At 38.2% G+C, this 19,430-nt stretch overlaps 1 protein-coding gene across 1 annotated transcript in view; it reads left to right on the plus strand.

Annotated features, from left to right (window-relative positions):
• Positions 1-19,430, plus strand: part of trabd2a (TraB domain containing 2A) — a 69,678-nt gene that overhangs the window by 32,697 nt on the left and 17,551 nt on the right. Inside the window, exons 3-4 of the mRNA XM_037692511.1 lie at positions 3,061-3,207; positions 3,530-3,704. Coding sequence (XP_037548439.1) covers positions 3,061-3,207; positions 3,530-3,704 — 322 coding nt within the window. The remainder of the gene's footprint in view (positions 1-3,060; positions 3,208-3,529; positions 3,705-19,430) is intronic.

Genomic DNA, 19,430 nt, shown 5'->3' on the forward strand with positions numbered 1-19,430 from the left:
GGGGGGGGGGGGGGGGGGGGGGGGGGGGGGGGGGGTCTTTCCAGTTGCACAAAATTAACCTCCTGACCAGAAGAGAGCCAAACATCCTTCTCACATTTGCTGAAGGACGTATCCACAGGGACCACCCCGAACAGTGAAATGAGTGGAGATGGGTGTACAGTTTTGCCACATACTCCAGAGATGGTGTCAAATATAGATTACCAAAAAGTCTGCAGTTTGGGACAGGTCCAGAATGTATGCAGGAGTATAGCTGGAGTTATCTGCAATGGCTGCATGCTGGGTCCAGATTGGCCTTGATCTTGAACAGTTTGTTTTTGGACCAGTGCAGCCTGTGCACTACCTTGAATTGGATTACAGCATGTCTTAGGCGGATTGAAGATGAGTAAATGTTCTTAATGATCCTTCCCCAGATTGAGTCTGATATGGGTTCTTCCAAGTCCACTTTCCATTTCTTGGTCTTGGACTTTTAATTATGTTTTTTTTTAGATTAGCTGTTAGATAAAAAAAAAAAAAAAAAAGTTTTTAAAATGATTTGCGTAGCAAGTTTGTATATTTGATGGAACCCCTTATTCCCTGAGGAGACTGGCTCGTCACAGATTGTTTTCCCAGAACAATTTTCAGTAGCATCATTGTTTTTGCAGTTTGGCTCAGTCAGTTTGATAAAAAAAATATTTTAACTTTGACAAGTCTTGCGCTATCCATCCATCCATTTTCTTTACCCGCTTCTTCCTTTTGGGTCACGGGGGTTGTCGGTGCCCATGTCCAGTTATCACTGTGCGAGGGGCGGGGTACACCCTGGACAGGTTGCAAGTCCATCACAGGGCCACATGGAGACAAGCGAGACAAACAACCATTCACTCTCTCACTCACACCTAGGGACAATTTAGAGTTACCAATTAGCCTAACATGCATGTTTTTGGTCTGTGGGAGGAAACCAGAGTACCCAGAGAAAACCCAAGCATGCACGGAGAGAACATGCAAAGTCCACCCAGAAAGGCCTCCAAACCAGAATTTGAACCAGCGTATCCTGCTCGCTGAGAGGCATCAGCTCTACCAGCTGCGCCTCTTGTGCTATCTTTATTGATAAATCATACGCTAAATTTACAGCAAATGTTTAAATGTTTCTAATACTGATTTTCCTATCAGTATGCAATGTATCGTATTAGAGATAACCTGCAACGGTTGCTCTCCAGTCTTTTTTCTATAAACCCAACACACTCCAGCGAGAGCCGTTTCAACTGAGCGGCTGAACACTTCACATCTCCACATGTGGGAATCTAACTGCAATGATGTTTGCTCTAGACGTGCACACCCACCCCACTTCATTTCAACAAGACGGCACATTTCCATGACAAAAAACAATTATTGACTTTCATTGGCTCTGCTTGCTTTGATATCAGCTAGGGGTGTGTCTGAGTGTCACTCTGTGTGTGCAGGAGGGGGCGGGTTAGGGGACCGCAGTGGTGAAGAAGAAGAAACGGGGGACCTGATGAAAGGAGCCGAGTGGGAAAATGCACCCACTGACCCTCAGTGCACTCACAGAAGTGAACGCTTAAAGCAGAAAGACATAAATTAGTTTGAGTTTTTCAGTTTTTATGTCCTCTCCTCTTCTGTCCAGTTATTTATTTTCTAAGCTCATTTTCCTGTCTAAATTATCTCCTTTTCCATTGCTAGCTCCTTCTTTTTATTTAAGTACATATATATGACAGATCCTCCCCTTCACCCCCACCTCCTTGCCCCTCTCCTCCTCTCTTCATGACCATAATTTAAGGGGCTGAAAGGCACAGCGAGCTGAAAAAGGGGAGACGAGAGCTGAGAAAAAGGGGAAACCCTGCAGATGAGGGCCTTCCTTCACGGACATGGCACAGATGTGAGGGTGTTTTTGTGAAGTGAGTCGGGGAGGGGCGGCGATAGGCTAATTTGTGCGGTATAAAGACAGGGGCCTTTTCATATGCAGAGAGCCACTTTGATGCGCGGCTCATGAAAGCTGGAGGGAGAGCAGAAGAGAGGTTGATGGAGGGGTTCTTTGTCCCGTGACAAGAAGGCATCTGCTCTGCGCAGCCCTCTTCTCCTTTGCTGCACCCAGGATCCCACAATGGGACAGCCGAGAGGAAGAATTATCAGAGCACCTTAGAAAATGGAACTTTAAAAGAAAAACAGTCGCTTTCCTGATTGCCATCCCGGTATGCGTATCACAACCAAATTTATTAGATTAAAATTCAACGCAGATGACTACATATTGTACACAGATGTACGCCTAATTGTAAAAACGTGCAGCCATTTTACGGACACCAATTACATTGTTCCACAGCTGATGAAACACATCTTCCTTTGACTGATTGCTCCCTTTGAGAAACAAGTAAACCATGAAAATCTTCCCCTTTAATGGAAATTCAGCTTAGTGTTTTGTAGAGGCAAAATTATGCGTGTGTATGTATGGGGTGAAGACCGTTCACTGAAGTGGGTGGTGGCACTGCCTGTGTGGGAATCTGCCTCAGTGTTATTGTGTGTAGACTGTACAACTTTCAGTGTTTTTGTAAGTGTATTTTCAATGTGTGTGTGTTGTTTCACTGTTGATTATCGGTGTGGGCCCACCAGGGTTCAACACCAAATACTGGCTGAATTTTCACTCGCACAAAAGTTGAACATGTGCAGTAAAGCAAAGAGGGTTTGTGCAAAGAAAAAACAACAGATTAAAAGTATGGACTGATTTCTACGTTCTACTAAAAGTGACTTAATGATTTCTCAAATCCAAAAGCTGCTTGTTAGGAATAGAGATATGAGCAATATTACTTTTTGAAACAGTTTAAAACATTCTATGTAACTATATTATTTTGCTGGATGTACTGTAACAAACCCATTTTGTCCCTGGGATATCGAAACAATCATACAACATTGAATAAACAGATGTTCTTTAACAAATCTGAATGTATTTTTGCAATTATATTCTAGCAAAATAGTTCTACACATGCTTACTTGTACTAAAATTACACACAATTCTTCAAAAGAAGGATGACTTTTGGAGTACTAATTGATCAATCCCTGGTTATGTCATTCTAGGTGCTCTTTGCCCTGAACCAGACCTTACTACAGCAGGAGTCATTAAGAGCAGGAAGCCTACAGGTCCCATACACAACTGAGGACCTCATCAGACACTACAACTGTGGAGATCTCAACTCCATCATCTTCAATCACGATACCTCACAGGTCAGCTCTGTCAGTCTCATCTCATCATATTTTATATTATCTTAGTGCCCACATAATTACCTTTACTCAACTCAATAAGCAGAGTCATTTTGACCCCTTGACCTTTTGATTGTTCCACTGACATGACCCTTGACTGTTTGCTTCACGCTCTTTCATCTCTCACTCCTTCAAACTCTGTTTGTTTTTTTGTGATCACTTTCCATCAGGATTTTGAGTTGCAATTAAAATACATTTTGTATATTGCATTTCTTGTCGTTTAAATTGAAAATGTTTTCTTTTTCACCCTTATGACCCGATCGAACCACTACATGTGGAACTGAAGGTCCCTAATTTCAATAACGTGACGCTGCCTCACAGTGAGCAGGTGACTGCCCAAGAAATAGACAGCTACTTCCGACAGGAGCTCATTTACAAGAGGAATGAGAGGATGGGCAAGAGGGTGAAGGCACTGCTTGAGGAGCACCCTGACAAGAGATTCTTCTTTGCCTTTGGTGCAGGTATGTGCTTGTGAATAATATAAACTACATGGTATTTTTTACCTACATACATACATACATACATACATACATACATACATACATACAGTACACACGTACATACATACGTATGGTTGTGCAAATAGGTTATCTGTTTTACATTAAACCAGTTAGAATAAGAACATTTGCATGTTTTTAAGGTTTTACAATTGATCTATTATCTGACTTCAGGAGTTAGATAAAAGTAATTAAACGTCTAAATAACAAACATTTGACTATCATAATCAGTGTTGTAAGTAATAATGACCTTATAATGGCTGTTTTCTAACAGACAATTGTGAAATGAGAACAACTAATTTCGTATTGAGGAAAACGCTGTTATAAACAAAGAGACTGTTTGCACAATCCTTATTTCATTTCATGTTCAAAACATTTGCCAAAGTTTTTTTTTTTTTTCCCCCTCGGGAAGTTTATACATTAATATGCTTCTGTTTTTCTTAAGTGATTAAACACCTGCTTCTTGCCCTAATTTTAGCTGAGTTGCGACTGGGGGTGCACCAATAAATCGTCCGACTGATTTATCGGCCCCGATTTCCTTAATTTTGGGAAAGTGGAAAGTGGCTGATACTTGCATGAGAAACCGATTTTACAGATTTTATTTTTAATGTTTTGTTTTAACAACAATTGTCTGAACTTCATTTATATTTCAGAGCACTACCTCATGGCCATACCATACCATAGCCATTTTATTTCTAAAGCACTTAAAATACAACATAGCAGCCGTCCAAAGTGCCGTACGTATTGTTTCTAGAATATTGTTCAAGAGTATATTTTCCAATAAATAAGACTGGAAAATGGAAGGTGCAATGTGACCTTATAACACCTGACAGTGTCGCTTATAAAACAAAATCGGTATCGGCCAAAATTGGAATCGGCAGGTCAGACTTTTTAGAAATCGGTGATTGGTGATCGGTGACTGGCCAGAAAACTGAAATCAGTGCACCCCTAGTTGTGACTGCATGCTACAATCTGCATGCACCTTGTGGAAGCATGCACTACCCACAAAGCACATATTTTATTTTACATTGTAGAGAGAAATAAATTGTATAAGAATAACCTAATTGTGATCATTGTACTAGAAAATAAAGCCAAAATGCATTGTTTTTAACTTGTTGGTTCATAGTGTGCTTAAATAAAATTGTAATTTACTGGGTACTTAAATAAACCATCAATGTCATAGTGCTTTGAAAATACACATAATTAAAAGGGTTGCCACAAACGTAAAAACACAAGTAGCTTTAAAAATACTGTCAACATTTTAGTAGTAACAAAATGGCTTTTTAAAAAAAAACATTTCTTCCTTTGCAACAAAGTTCATGCTCAATTATCCAGTTATCAAATCCAATAATTCTTTCTTCCTTTGGCTGCTCCCTCCTGCAGGGGTAGCCACAGCGAACACACTCACATGGAGAATTTAGCCAATTCCCTTCCTAATGCTCAAACCTGCAGCCTCAAGATTATGAGACCATTGCACTGACCACCAAGCCACCGCACCCTTAGCTTATTTCATAAAATAGAATAATAATTTACGACTCAATGTGAAGATTTTTAACCTTTTACAAAACAGACATGGAATTTAAACACTTAATTGTTGTACTTTGTGATGCATTAATGACAACATATTTTTAAAACTTTTTTTTTCCATACAAGGCCAATGTGATTTTCAAAACATTGTGTTTACTTAACTGTCCGCTCAACTCTACCATCAGCACCATTGAACAAAAGGTCTTCAGGTCTGTCCTGGGTCAACTTTGTGCAGCTTAATATTTTGTAACTGTGCAGACACTGCATAGGCAATGGTAAACCTAAGACGGAACAAAAGACAAGACGACTGTTCGATCATAAGCAGACACAGATTAACAAGAAGAACACTGCAAACAAATTGTGTAGATTTCCTTTAGGCTTAATCTTTTCTCTAACCATAGTCAGCAAACTAGCACAATACTGCCACCTATTGGACTGGAGTGTTAAACTATTTCCAGAAGTTGAATACTTTGGCAAAGCCGACCTAAAATATTGTAATATAAGCATGTACATGCGTGCACATCTGCAAAGTCTTAAATGTTTGAGCATATGAACGGAGAAATAAGGTTGAAGCCTTGATTCAGTTATAATGATACCATCGAGTATCATCCTCTGAAGTTTTCTCCGGTTGTTTCCAAAGAGAAAAGTAGTGAGAGTTTTGTAGAAAGAGAGACCTTCACAGTCTGCTGGTTTCAGGACTGACAGGAAACAGCTGAAGTAAAGCAGACACGCACGCATGCACACACATACACACACACTAACAAGGAATACATTTCACAGTGTGTCCCAAAGGAGGTGGCTTTACAAGGGCTTGGTCTCTAAAGGTGTGTGCTTCTGTGTGTATTTATGTGTGTGTGAGCTGCTGAGTGAAACTGATATGGCCAATCAGCCCAGAAGCACAACTCTGAGACATACGGAGGGCAAGTTAGGTTGACATGTACAAGAAATGGGATGGGGCACGTTAGGGTATACACACATGCACACACATACACATAAAGGCCCCAGCCAGAAGTCATTCCCAAAACCAACCTTGGTAAAAATGTGTCCTTAATTATACCTTGAAGGGTCGGAGGACCCCCCCCCCCACACACACACACACACACACATGCACACACAAAACACAATGGAGTCCATTGTGTCAGCATACCCTTGCACTTCCCTGGTACCATCAGCTGTGAGGCTTATCAGTGACCATCTCATGTCCCTTTAAATCAGTACCAACGGATGTCTTTACAGATTAAAGGCTCAATTATGTTTTACTCTTACTCTTACTGAAGTGCCACTGTACCTTGCTCTAGTAACAAGACTCTGGGAAAGAGCTGGACTGGTCACCCATAGCTTCCTGAAACATAATCACTCTCAACTCTAAATCAGATGTAAAGGAATTAAGAGTTTTGAAGATGCAGAAGCAAATTAAGCATATTTCTCTTCCCGAGTAATAATCCCATTAGTGCGCACGAGTTAGCCTGCAGATTCCTGACTGATGCTATGCAGAAAATTGCTGTGGGCTTTCATTATTGCCTTCAGTAAGATTTATTACTATGACAACTTAACAGAAGTGTTTATACATGATAATTAATTTTTTTGTAAATCTGTCAAGTTGGAAACAGACAAGACTTTGCCAAAAAACACAAACAAAAAAAAAACCTGAAGATATAAACAAAGCTTTTGGGGTTTCCTGGTATTTTGTGTTTATGGAAACTGACACAAAGACTCAAAGTGTGTTGCAATGACAAATTATACTTGACAATTATATATTGTTATCATATATATATTGTAGATATTTTGAAAGTCATTCCCACAAAAAAAAAAAAAAAAAATTGGCGTTATTTAATATGCATTGATTGTAGACAGGGCCGAGGAGGTGTGGCAGGGCAGTCAACTCGGGACCCGAAGGTCCTGGGTTCAATCCCAGATCATTGCACATCTCGTGGTGTCTCTGAGCAGGACAACCAATCCCGAATTGCTCCCCGGGTGCTTACATAGCTGCCCACTGCTCCACCTGGGTGTATCCCAGGTGCGATGGGTTAACTGCAGAGAACTAATTTCGTCTTTGTATGGGAACATACAATGATGACAGCACATAGCACTTTATTATTTATTAATATTATAAATTGGGCGGCACGGTGGCACAGTTGGTAAGAGCTTCCGCCTCTCAGTGAACAGGTCATCGGTTCAAATCCCGGCCGGGGGCCTTTCTGGGTGGAGTTTGCATGTTCTCTCCAGGTACTCCCTTTTCCTCCCACAGACCAAAAACATGCAAGGGGACATGCTCGTTTGTCTCTATGTGTCCCTGTGATGGACTGGAGACCTGTCCAGGGTGTACCTCGCCTCGCACAGCGATTGCTTGAAATGGGCACCAGTGACCCCCGCGACCTGAAAAGGAAGAAGGGGGTAAAATATAATGGATGGATGGATGGGAAACTAAGAGAATTTCAATCATATAAATTATTTTTTGACGAGTTAACCTTTTAACACATTACAAGGCCTATATGTGCACAAAGCAAAGTTAAATAAAACGCAAAAGTCTGGCTGGACAGTCTTTGAACTCCAAATAATGTTTTATTTTTCTCGTTTTTTTTTTAAAGCAGCATAACAAAACAAACCCTGTGAGTCTTGAGTTCTGCAAATACAATCATTTAAAAAAATAAATCAAATAATTTAATTTATCACAAAGTCAGATTTGAATAGCAGCGTCATTGTAAAGGAGTAACTTGAACATTATGATATAGATTTTTCCATTTATGCAGTGATATTAGACCGTTGTGCTTTTTGTTCCTGTGTTAAGGTTCATTAAGGATTTGACTTTTCCAAATATACATTGAAGCTCTGTAAGTAAATACCTTCTTGAAATCCCAGTCTCCCTTGCTGCACCAGTCTGTTTATCTAAAATACCACACCCATTTCTCAGCACAGATGAAAACATTAACAAAAGTGTCTAACTTTCAGTGCGTCGTATGAAAGCAATTATTACTATAATATCTGGTACAGTAATTTAATCCACGCATAGTATCTGAGCCTGTGTTCCCTCTGCTATACTCCTGCACTGCTGAAGTTTGTATAATAATGTGTTTACATCTTGCTGAAGGCCAAAGGCTCCGTTTCTGCCGCTCCCTAAAATGAATTTTTCTCTCCCGGCTGAGCTTGAATAAATCCCCGCTTTTTACCGAATCTGCTTAGCGCACCACGACTCTCCTCAAACTCTGCTCCAAACCACAAATTTAAATGTTTGTGGCAGCATAATTGCAAGTGTGGTTGACAAGCTCTAACAGTTACTGCATTTTAACTGGTTTCACAGACAATTAGGGTTTGCTTTTGGATCTTCTGCTGTTTTGCTTGGTAAGAGTGCACTAAAGTGAATCCTTCTTAGTTACTGGGCTGTTTAGTGCAGTAGGCAGGGAATCAAAGATGCATGTTGGGCCACGAAAAGAGGTTCATGACTGGGATTGACATGAAATTATCCAAAGCACGTTGAAATCTACTCTGTGGAAGAGAGTCAATGTACTGTTAGTAGTAAACTTTTAGTAGTAAATGAGTAGTTTAGTGAAAAATACTTCATTATGTAGCATAGGGCTGGACGATACGGCCAAAACTTTTATCACAATATATTTCTTAATTTCGGTTGATAACGATATAATTCCGATATCAATATAAACAATATAAAAGCCTCAGAAAAACTGTACAAATAAATTCATGTTCACCTTTTATTTGTATTTAGACTCCAAAAAACCCACTGTCAAATAAACATAAAACTCTCAACTTTGTCAATATTAATGGGGGCCGAGATGGGGGCAGAGGCAGGGCAGCTGACCCGGGAACCAAAAGACCCTGGCTCAATCCCCAGTCATTGCACATCTCATGGTCTCTCTGAGCAGGACACCCTATCCCCAATTGCTCCCTGGGCAACCCAATAGTTGCCCACCGCTCCACCTGGGGGTGAATGGGATAAATGCAGAGAACCAATTTTGCCATTGTATGGGAACATACAATGATGACAACACATAACATATTATTATTATTAATAGTTTTAACTTTAAACAACAACATAACCAAACCATGACACAAGTTTCTCTTTTGGTACAGTTGGGGGTTGTTGTTTAAGGCACACGTTGGCTCATACGTTTATTGTGCTTCATCTTTTGACTCTCAGCATATTCTACCGAGTGGAACCTTCATGGTGGAAAAAGTTAGATGTGTTCCCGCCGCTAGTTGGAACGACTCTCCAGCAAAATTTGCAGCACAATGAAACCTGCAGTTTATCGGATCTTAGAAAGCCGAACCATTTCCACAACGCCAAATTAGTCTTTCCTCTCTTATCAATTACGTCATCTGCTTTCTCTTCACTTTTGAAAGCTTGTTCAGTCACATTCAGATGGTCATGGGCGCTCATTTTGAAGCGAAAACTTACAGCGCGCTAGAGCTTAGCCTAGCCTAGCCTAGCTTGCTACCCGTGACTCCTTCTGGACTTGAGCTCTGTGTGTGGTGTAGGTCATCACGCACTTACGTAGTTGTGTTGCGGCTCTTTCTGTTCGGATTGAAACGGCCGTGGGTTGAAGCGGTCCAACCCAAACAGAAAAAGAAATGCATCAGTGAAATGCTGTAATCATAGCATAACATATATCGAAATATTGAAAATGTGCTTAAAACTCATATCACTGTTATTGAATAAACGTTTATTTTGATTATTCTGTATATCGATATCACATTATTGTCCAGCCCTAATGCAGCGCGACTAGTAACATTTATTCCACTTATTGCTTTATTTGACATAATGTGCTGAATATTTGGCAAACCTAGCACATATTAAAATGTTTAAGCTGGCAATCAATGCATTTTGCTTTGTACAAATTGAATTAAATTAAATTAGATTAAATTGAACTCATCCAAATATCGTAACGTATTCTAATGTGAAATTAAGCACAAAATGTGCCAAATATTTTCATTAAATGTAAAGGTGCAGCCTTGATTAAATGGTACTGAACGGAATAATTTGTGTTCTAGTTGTAATTTTATTTATAAAAAATCTTGAAAGTTCCCAAACCTTTTAACTTTTGGTCCACAAAATCACATGTTAAGTTAATAACTGATAAGTTGTGATTATTAAGAAGATAAATACTGCTAATTAGCTAATCAAATGAGAGCAATTAGCAGACAAAAGACTCACTTGTGACAGCTTGAAAAAAATATCTTTTAACCAAACAAAAATATAGTTTTAGCAACCATTTCAACATTTTCTTTGATTTTTGGAGAACATTTCAAGACCTCTCACTTGGTGTTTATGACCCGCTGTGAGGTACTGACCCAGTTGGAAACCACAGATCCAACCATTTATGATTTAAAACAACGAGTGTAACTTATCCCAATTTCACAAGAAAGTGTTGAGGCATCAATAATAAAACTTAAATATGACAATCCTACATTTTGGTTAAGTTTAAAGTATATTTATTATCAATATTACCACCTAATTTTGTAATTTCTTAATGATAAAAAGACATTATAACAAACTTGTTTTAGACATCTGCTCAAATAAATAGAAAATTACCATTGTATAACGTGTAAATACATTATTATTCCTTGTAGATGTTAAAATATCTAATGTAACTTGCAATAATAAATCCTAACCCTGTACAACTATCTTAATCAAATGTCTTTACTTTACCTAATAATCCTAAGTATTTATGTGTAATGAAGTAGAAAAATGGGGAAATACAAGATAATGTGAAGTTTTTCTTTTGGTTACATGATTTTTAGTTTTATGATCTCTTGCATAACTCCATCAGATTTTCAACTTGGATTTAAATAAATCAGCAGTGTGTAGCATTACATTGTTGTAGCAAGATGAATGAGGTGACTAACATTGACCATGGACATGAGTGCCACCATGTTAGCTATGATTCATATAGACAAATACATGAATGAGGAAATGCAGCCAAAACACAGTTTTTGACCACTTTTCACTTGAAGAGAAAGACACTCGGTCCTATAGTGTAAAATACTTAATTTACAGAAAACATATTCAGTTTTAAACCACAAGGGCAGGATGACAGAGTCCAGCAGTTTCACGCAACGTAAGGATGACAGAAAAGCTTTTATATCAAAAACATTGAAAAGAATTTTAAAAAGTTATTTTAAAAAAAAAAAAAAAAAACCATCAGACATTAATTTTATATGAACAGGCTTTTCAACCTCTTGAAGCAATAAATCTAAGGTTCAGGTATTAACTGAGCTTTTTTACTCCAAATCAACTCCATTTTTTTTTTTTTTTTTTTTTTTTTACTAAATGTGGCCTGTTCTCTGTCCAGATCCCTCCTGTGTGTTTTCACACTGAGCTCCACATCAAGAAAGTTGCCGCCCTTTCACTTTTTGTCTCTCGTTACCAGATGGTGTCAAAGTCAAAAATGTGCTGCATTTCCACAGCACCTCACCCTCATAAACAGCCAGTTTACAACTGTTTGGGGTAGTCTCTGACACGAGTACACACATGTCATCCAGCACCATTAAAACGCAGACCAGACCCACCACACACACTCACGCACACACACACACACACAGGCGGGCATGTTGAACCATCTGCCAAGTTGGATTAAATCCCAGAATTAGGTATAAATGACAACGTTATGTTAGTTTTTTTTAAATAAAAACTATTTTCTTTAGTTTTATTGTGCACTTTTGCATCTAAGGACCATTTACTGTTTCCTTTATGTTTTGGCTGCGTCATAGCTCTCTAACAAATAGCAAATAAATTAACCAGGCTGTTAAAGTTCTCTTTAATTTGACAGAAAACATCAATCAAATCAATGTATTCCCCAATTCTGTGCACACAAAAAAAATCACCATGTTGTCAACATATTGGCTTATTACTACAAATCCCAGAATTCAAATGAAAGAAACTCTGACATTATTGGAAATATAGAAGAAGAGCAATTCAGAAACCCACATTTTATCCCAGTTTAGGTTATATATATATATATATATATATATTTACAACCTCAACTATAACCCAGACAGAGCCAACAAGCATTCTACCAGAAAGATAAGATGTAAATAGTATTTGTAAAGTGTCCTCAGTACACCACATCTCTCCCTGAAGCATGATAAAAGGAGGATAAAGCTGTCATCCACTTCAGATAACTAACTGCCGGTTGCGTCGTTGAGTTAAAAAGCACCTAAATATATACATTTTTCTGCTCTCGTATGCTCAGAGGCTCCAGTCTGTGTTCTCCAAAGACATATTTCATACAACCCACACTCCTCTCAGTTGTCACAACAGCTTGCTGTGATTTATTGAAAGCATTGAACTCCTCACCCCTGACCCCATTCAAACCCAGCAGTATTTCCTTATCCACCTGGAACGGGCCCTTTATGCGTCTGCCCAGGGGCCAAGCTTTCCTTCGGACCAGAAATACTTCACTCTTATATGAAAAGGAGAAAAATGGAAAATTATATCTCTTGCTTGTGAGCCGCGGCACATCTATTGATGATTTAATAAGATAATTGTTTTGAAGGAGTTGTCCCCTTTCACTTAGGGGCTGAGACATAGAGACGATCCATGCGCTGCCCAGAGGGGATGAAGACATGAAGAGACAGAAGAAAACACAACTTATATGATTTGCAGTTTCCTCAGTCGTCTTTTCTCTCTTGCTGTGCAGTTATTGAATATGTTTGTTTTTTTTTTGTTTTACTGCAGCAAGGACTGTTTTGGTTCTCTGTGTGAGTGAGCTTGAGTTACTGACCAGAACCTTTACTGTCACAAAGAGAGACATTTATTTAAGGGCATCAGGAAACACTGGTTTAAGTTTTGAAAATCAAACATTTTATTAAATATATGCATGGCAGACCCTTTCATGAACGGGTAAATGTCGGATAATTTAATTATCCTATTGTCAACTCTTTAAATAATTAAGTCACGCAAGGAAACTAGAAAATCTTTTATCAACCCAGGTTTAATCTTGCAAGAGGAGCAGCGTTGAAATACAAGCATCAAGATCTTACATGGCGCTTCAGCTCCAAGGTCTGCTCACAGGCGGTATAAGGAAGTGTATTTTTATATCAGACAAGAGGCGAGGTCAAGACAAAGCTGCTTTCCAGCTTAGGGCCTTGAAGTTTATCCGGTGTGCATGCTCGGTGGTCTTGCAGGCTCCACTTTGCAAATACAAAACAATTCTAACACACACACATAGTTCTATAACATTTGACATTAGTAAGTGAAAAACATCCATGACCTTTACATCCCCCATCATTTCCCCCCTGTTCATGAATTTTATCGCTGATCAATAACACTCTTGCAAGTTAGGATGCTTATGCATGCGGTGGAAAACCCGCCCAGGGCAAACAGTCAAATTGGATGAGAAAACATGAGCATCACCTCATGCCTCTTATGACGATGGCCTTAATGGTGCATTCAGCATCCTCCATGTAATAAAAGATTTTGGACGAACTGATACACATGTATAATTTTCAAAAACTCTAAAGTTGCAAAATTTCACATTGACTTTGAACATTTTTTGAACACCTTAAGGTTATTTTTTAGAAGAATGTATTCATACATCTAACTTTTTCTATATTATTTTGCCTGTTGAATATTTATGAAATTTTAGATTTGTTAACTAAAAAAAGAACATAATTTTTTACATGAAAGCAGTGCTCAAGAAACCTTTTTTTTTTTTTTCCCAAAATTATCATTTAGGGAAATTTGAAGGTGATGTATACGGTTTAATACACATCCAATTTTACCTCACAAATAGTGGTTTATATTTGTTTTAAAGCTTTTTTTTTATCACTGAATTTGTGTTTTCTGCACATCATTGTGTAGTATGTATCAAGGGCTTTACTGCAGAAGGAAAATATAATTAAAAAAAAGTGTTGGAGTTCATTCTTTAAATTTGTTAACTATTGATGTGTAAATTATAGACCAACATTTCAACACTGATTGTGTTTTCATCAGAGCCAGAATCTGAATACAATTTATTACTTTTTCACATTCAAAGAATAAAGATTGATGCACTTCTTCTAACATCTTGAATTTAGTTAACTCCAAATGTCAATCAGTTTATATTTGTACATTTTCTGAGAGTTTCATAAAGGAAAATGCTTTTTAATGGCAGCAGCATCAGAACATTACTGTGGGGTTTCTAACTGTTAGATGCCACAAACACTCATTACAAAATGAGAGACTATAAAGAAAAAAATAACTTTGCTCATGTTTTAGATTTCAAACAGTTTCTACATTTCTAGTAAGCTTTTTTGACATTTAACTTGAAAAGTGGTATAGAAAATTTAGAATTGGCTCGGAAAAATACATCCACTGTTCTGCTGTATGTTCAACACGCCCCAGTTGTTCATGGGGCAAAACAGAAAGAACAAAGATATTTGACCAAAGTAATCACGTTATAGCAAAATCTGAGTGGGAAAAAAATAATCTGGTTGACAGTGCACTACAGAGAGATAGGCTGACAGTCAAAACAGTCAGTAGGAATTTACAAGACTCAATCCTGTGGATCTGTTTTTACTTAAAGGTTTGACCTAAAACAAAGATGACATGCAGGCCGTGAGGGACAACAAGATCTTCTGTAGATTACTCACACTAAACCGGCACAAAATTACACTCAGAGCCACATGTTTTGAATGGAAGCACAGTGTGGAATGCTTTTCTAAAATGTGAGAGGGATTCCGACTCTTTTCCTTTTTCCTGGACCGGGACAGTTGAAAGGATGAGTGGGAACTCGCAGCAGGAGCCAAGGCTTGCAGAGCTTTGTGTGTTATTTTAGATGACGCTGTTCTTCAAGACAACTGCAAGAATAAAATAAAATATAAACTTCAGCCAGAGCTTTTGGATACTAGCTCGATAACAGTATTTATAGTCAAATATCCAGTGAAAGACATTCTGCTCTTGATGTAAGTGTGACATCACAGCACATATCAGTTAGCGGACGAACTTGATGCCGTAACACCAAAGTTCATGCTCAGTAATCTAGGTATAAAATCCAACATTCATTTAGATCATCTGGACGGTTTCTTTTCTTTTATTTTCTTTTTGTTTTTTTTGCTGGAGATGTTTTGTCCTTCATCCAAAGGACTTCCTCAAATGAACTTATTTGATTATGGTTTGAAAATAATATATATATTGCACATGTGGTGAAGAAACAAATGAACATTTGTAATAAAGACAGAAGATTCCAAACTAAATGTTTAAAGGAAATTGAGTCAGAATAGGGTTGTGGCATAAACCCAACAATGTTCAGTCAGGTCATCTGGATGGTTTCTTTTTTTTTTTTTTGCTGAGACATTACGTCCTTTATCCAAAGGACTTCCTCAGTCTGAGAAGCAACCAAACTAAACTGATTCCCACAAACAGCATACTCCGTAGTGGACAAAAACAGTTTACTGGTGCTAAGATGGCCTCCGGGGCCCGCCCTCTCCCTCGTCAACTCCTCTGAGACATTCATTCCAAAGTGGTTCAAAACACCAAATTTCATTCTCAATAATCCAGGTATAAAATCCAACAATGTTCAGAGAGGGAGAAAGTTGTCCCAGGAGAAGAGGGCGGGCCCCAAAGGCCATCTTAGCACCAGCAAACTGTTTTTTCACTTTGGAGTGAGCTGTTTGTGGGAATCAGTTTTGTTTGGTGGTTTCTCGGATTGAAGAAGTCATTTGGATGAAGGATGAAACGTCTCAGCCAAAAAAAAAAAAAAAAAAAAACGTCCAGATGACCTAACTGAACATTGTTGGGTTGATGCCATAACCTTATTCTGACTCAGTTTCCTTTAAAATTTTACATTTTGGAATCTTCTGTCTTTATTATATTGTTCATATGTTTCTTCACCACATGTGTAATATATATTATTTTCAAACCATAATCTAATAAGTTCATTTTTTATCTTGTGAACCCATCGAACAAAGATCTGCTAAGTCATACAAATATGCAAGTTATTTTGGAGTCTAAAAATAGCAGCAGACATAAGCAAAGATAAGAGAAAAATAAACCTATGGAAAAATCCAAAAATGGTTATGTTTAGCAGAAATCGAGCAGCTAATCACTCATATATCTCGTTCAGACAGAAAAATATAACTGGATGTTGAAAGTGTGAGGTAAAACTGATGACAATGTGATATGAAACGATTGCAGAAAAGTTAATTTTGATCTTTATTCTGAGATTCTGTTACAACAGTAAGGCCCGTAACTTGTATTAAATAAAAAACCAACAACTTTGTATAAACAGCAGAAGAAACACAATGGAAAATTAATAGCATTCCTTGAATAAATACATAGTTGCTGCGCTCACCATCTTGAATTAAGTTGATTCCAATGTTTAATCATTTGTAGCTGAATGTCCAATTATTACTTTTTGGAAGCTTCATTCAAGTTCATTTACACTGGTTCACAAGATGTTTAGCTAACAAATACCAAGGTTTTCTCCAACAGTTAACGCCAAAGTTTTAAAGACATGTCATGCGTGATCTGTTAGTGTTCACAGCATGTGTTGGGGATAACTCTTAGCTACTTCCATGTAAAACTTTAGCTCAATATTTAGAGAACTGACCGAGTTAGAGACATTTTGCTTTGGCTGAGACTAATCGCCTGCTAGTTGTTGTATGGTTTATGCAGTTTGGAGAGCTTCTTCAAAATCCATTCAGTGGTTCATTAGAGATTTTTCTTAACAGACAGACAAATAGATGGACATGTGTTTACATGTTCCCTTGCCATTCATAGCTGCAGGTGATAATTACAGATTAGCATAATTAGATATCCTTACTAACCACAATTAAGGTAATGGTTTCAAAAGAGAACTGTTTGGTCAAAAGGTAAGCTCTTTGGCTTTTATTCCTTACAAATTATTTTAATGACTATAACGAGAATAATGCTGACAACACCTACATAGATTTTTCCTTAAGTTAAAATAAAGTCAGTCATGTTTGCAGAACATGACAATAAAATGACTGTACTTGAGAAAAACCCAATGATCTGATAAGTGCTGGAAAAGAACCGGCCTTTTTATAATACGCCAGAGCTAATTTGGAAGGTTTTACTTAAATATTTCCTCTTCATGCTGCTTACAAATACTAACTCTAATGTTCCAGGCAGGTAAGTAATTAAAGACGCCCTCCACCCATTGCCCAGTCCTTCCATTTCAAATTGCTTCTAAATCTTGTTTCGCTTGCTTTTGCAGGAATAATTGCACAGATCTGTGCAGCAAAACAGTGCGTTCATTGGCAGTAGCTTTCAGAGCTGGCAGTGCTCCGTTTTATTTTGTCAGAACTGCTCACATTAAGAAAAAAAAAAAAATCAAACTTATTTTTCTGTTTTGTTTGTGATTACTGTGAGTGCGTTGGTGTGTACTCAGTCACCGTAATTTCTTGGCTAAAGAGCAAACGTGCAGGAGTGTGCAGAGAGCGTGGAGAGACTACTGCAGGCTGACAGATGTAATCCCTAACACGGCTCCAAAGTGCCGTGCGCCACCACAACTTCTGAGTGAGGGTTTATTTAAAAAACAACCTCACACCACAGACCTCTTATGCGTCCCGTTTCTCATTTATTCCCAGCGTAAATCTCAAAGCTGCACTTTGCGCCACATCAGCTCAAGAAACCTCTTAACACTTAAGCACCTTTGTACTCCCATAACAAACATAGTAAAGCATTTTTTTGGTTTGTATAATAATCCACAGCAAGAAAAAAGTAAATCCAATAGGAAAAGACCTTTTTATTGTTTATAAGTATATTGTTATTTCCCTTTTCAAGTCCACATAATACTGTAATCTATCCCACAGGTCGGACTGTGCGACCCAAACCGATTGGATTTTATCAACTAGAATGAATGTGGCGTTCTTTCACTCTAGACAATATTTTATTGGCTGTAGATTTAGAGATTCGAGGTTTAAAAAGAGTGAAAAAGCTGCTTGCCAAACTGAAAAACCTTTTTAAGCTGTCATGGTTTTTTTTTTTCAAAGCAGACCTTTCACAACATCAAGATACAATCTACATGATCCCAATAGCTTCTTTCAATTTCCAAAAAGAAAAACAACATGCTGTTATTGTCATTTATCAAAGTTTGGCATCTTGCGACTTAACATTCCTGAGTTGTTTTGGTTTTCCCTTTTGTCTCAACTTGTGTGTGTTCTTTTATTCTTTTTACTGAACTTCAGACATGTGCGCTGGTTTTACTCTTCCTGCATTCAATGTCTTTTTCTTACAAATTAAAAAAAAAATTATTTTTTTTTGAGAGAACATGCAAACTCCACTCGGGAAGGTCCTCAGCTAGGATTTGATCCGGCGACCTTCTTGCTGACGCTGAGGCAACTGCGCCACTAAACAAAAATGGCCTATTATTTACATTCCAGTGCTGAACTATGGGTTAACACCATGGCAGAGAAGAGGCTTTTTTTTGTTGGTTTTGTTAAATTGTTTATTTGTGATAAAAAAAAAAAATAATAAATTACTATATAGTAGTCCCTCGTTTATCGCGGGGGATTCGTACCCTGAAGATCTGCGATAAGTGAAAAACCGCAAAGTAGGAATAGTACAAGTATATATGTAAAGGCATTTTAAACTCTTCCCACACTCTTGCAACATTCTAAATAATGTTTCTAAACTGTAAAGCTCTAAAAGAGCACAGAATGTCATGATTTCAGCTCTCTGCCTCCTCTGTTCTTATCCGCTCTGCACGCTGAACATCTGATCAGTTGCAGCAGTATGGGCTGCACAAAGGTGCACGAAGAAGCTTTTTCTGCTACTCTGGGCTGCACAAATGTGCAGAAGGTGCTAAAAAAAATTTAATAATTTATTTTAAAGAAATATTCCATGCCGATCGTGCGGCTCCTCCATCAATCAGCCAATTGTGTGTCTTGTCCAATCTTATTTTGAAAAACGGCAATAGAGCGAATCCGCGATAAACGAACTGCGAAGTACTGAGGGACTACTGTATATAGTGGTGGCACAGACATTATAGTTATATAGTTATAGTTCAAGCCTGTGATCTGAAGGTCACCGGTTTGACCTCCCGGACCCTCGGGCACCCTAGATGGCAGCTCTGCTCCACACAGAGGGCTGTGGTAGCTCAGTGGTCTGCGGTTGAGTCAGGAAGGACAACTGGTGTAAAAAACATTTGCTAAGTCTTTGTGTGTTTGTGGTGACCCCAGAAGAAGGGAGCAACCAATATATATATATAT

This window comes from Nematolebias whitei, chromosome 18, assembly GCF_014905685.2.
Source record: "Nematolebias whitei isolate Nwh7 chromosome 18, NemWhi1, whole genome shotgun sequence".
NCBI lineage: Eukaryota > Metazoa > Chordata > Actinopteri > Cyprinodontiformes > Rivulidae > Nematolebias > Nematolebias whitei.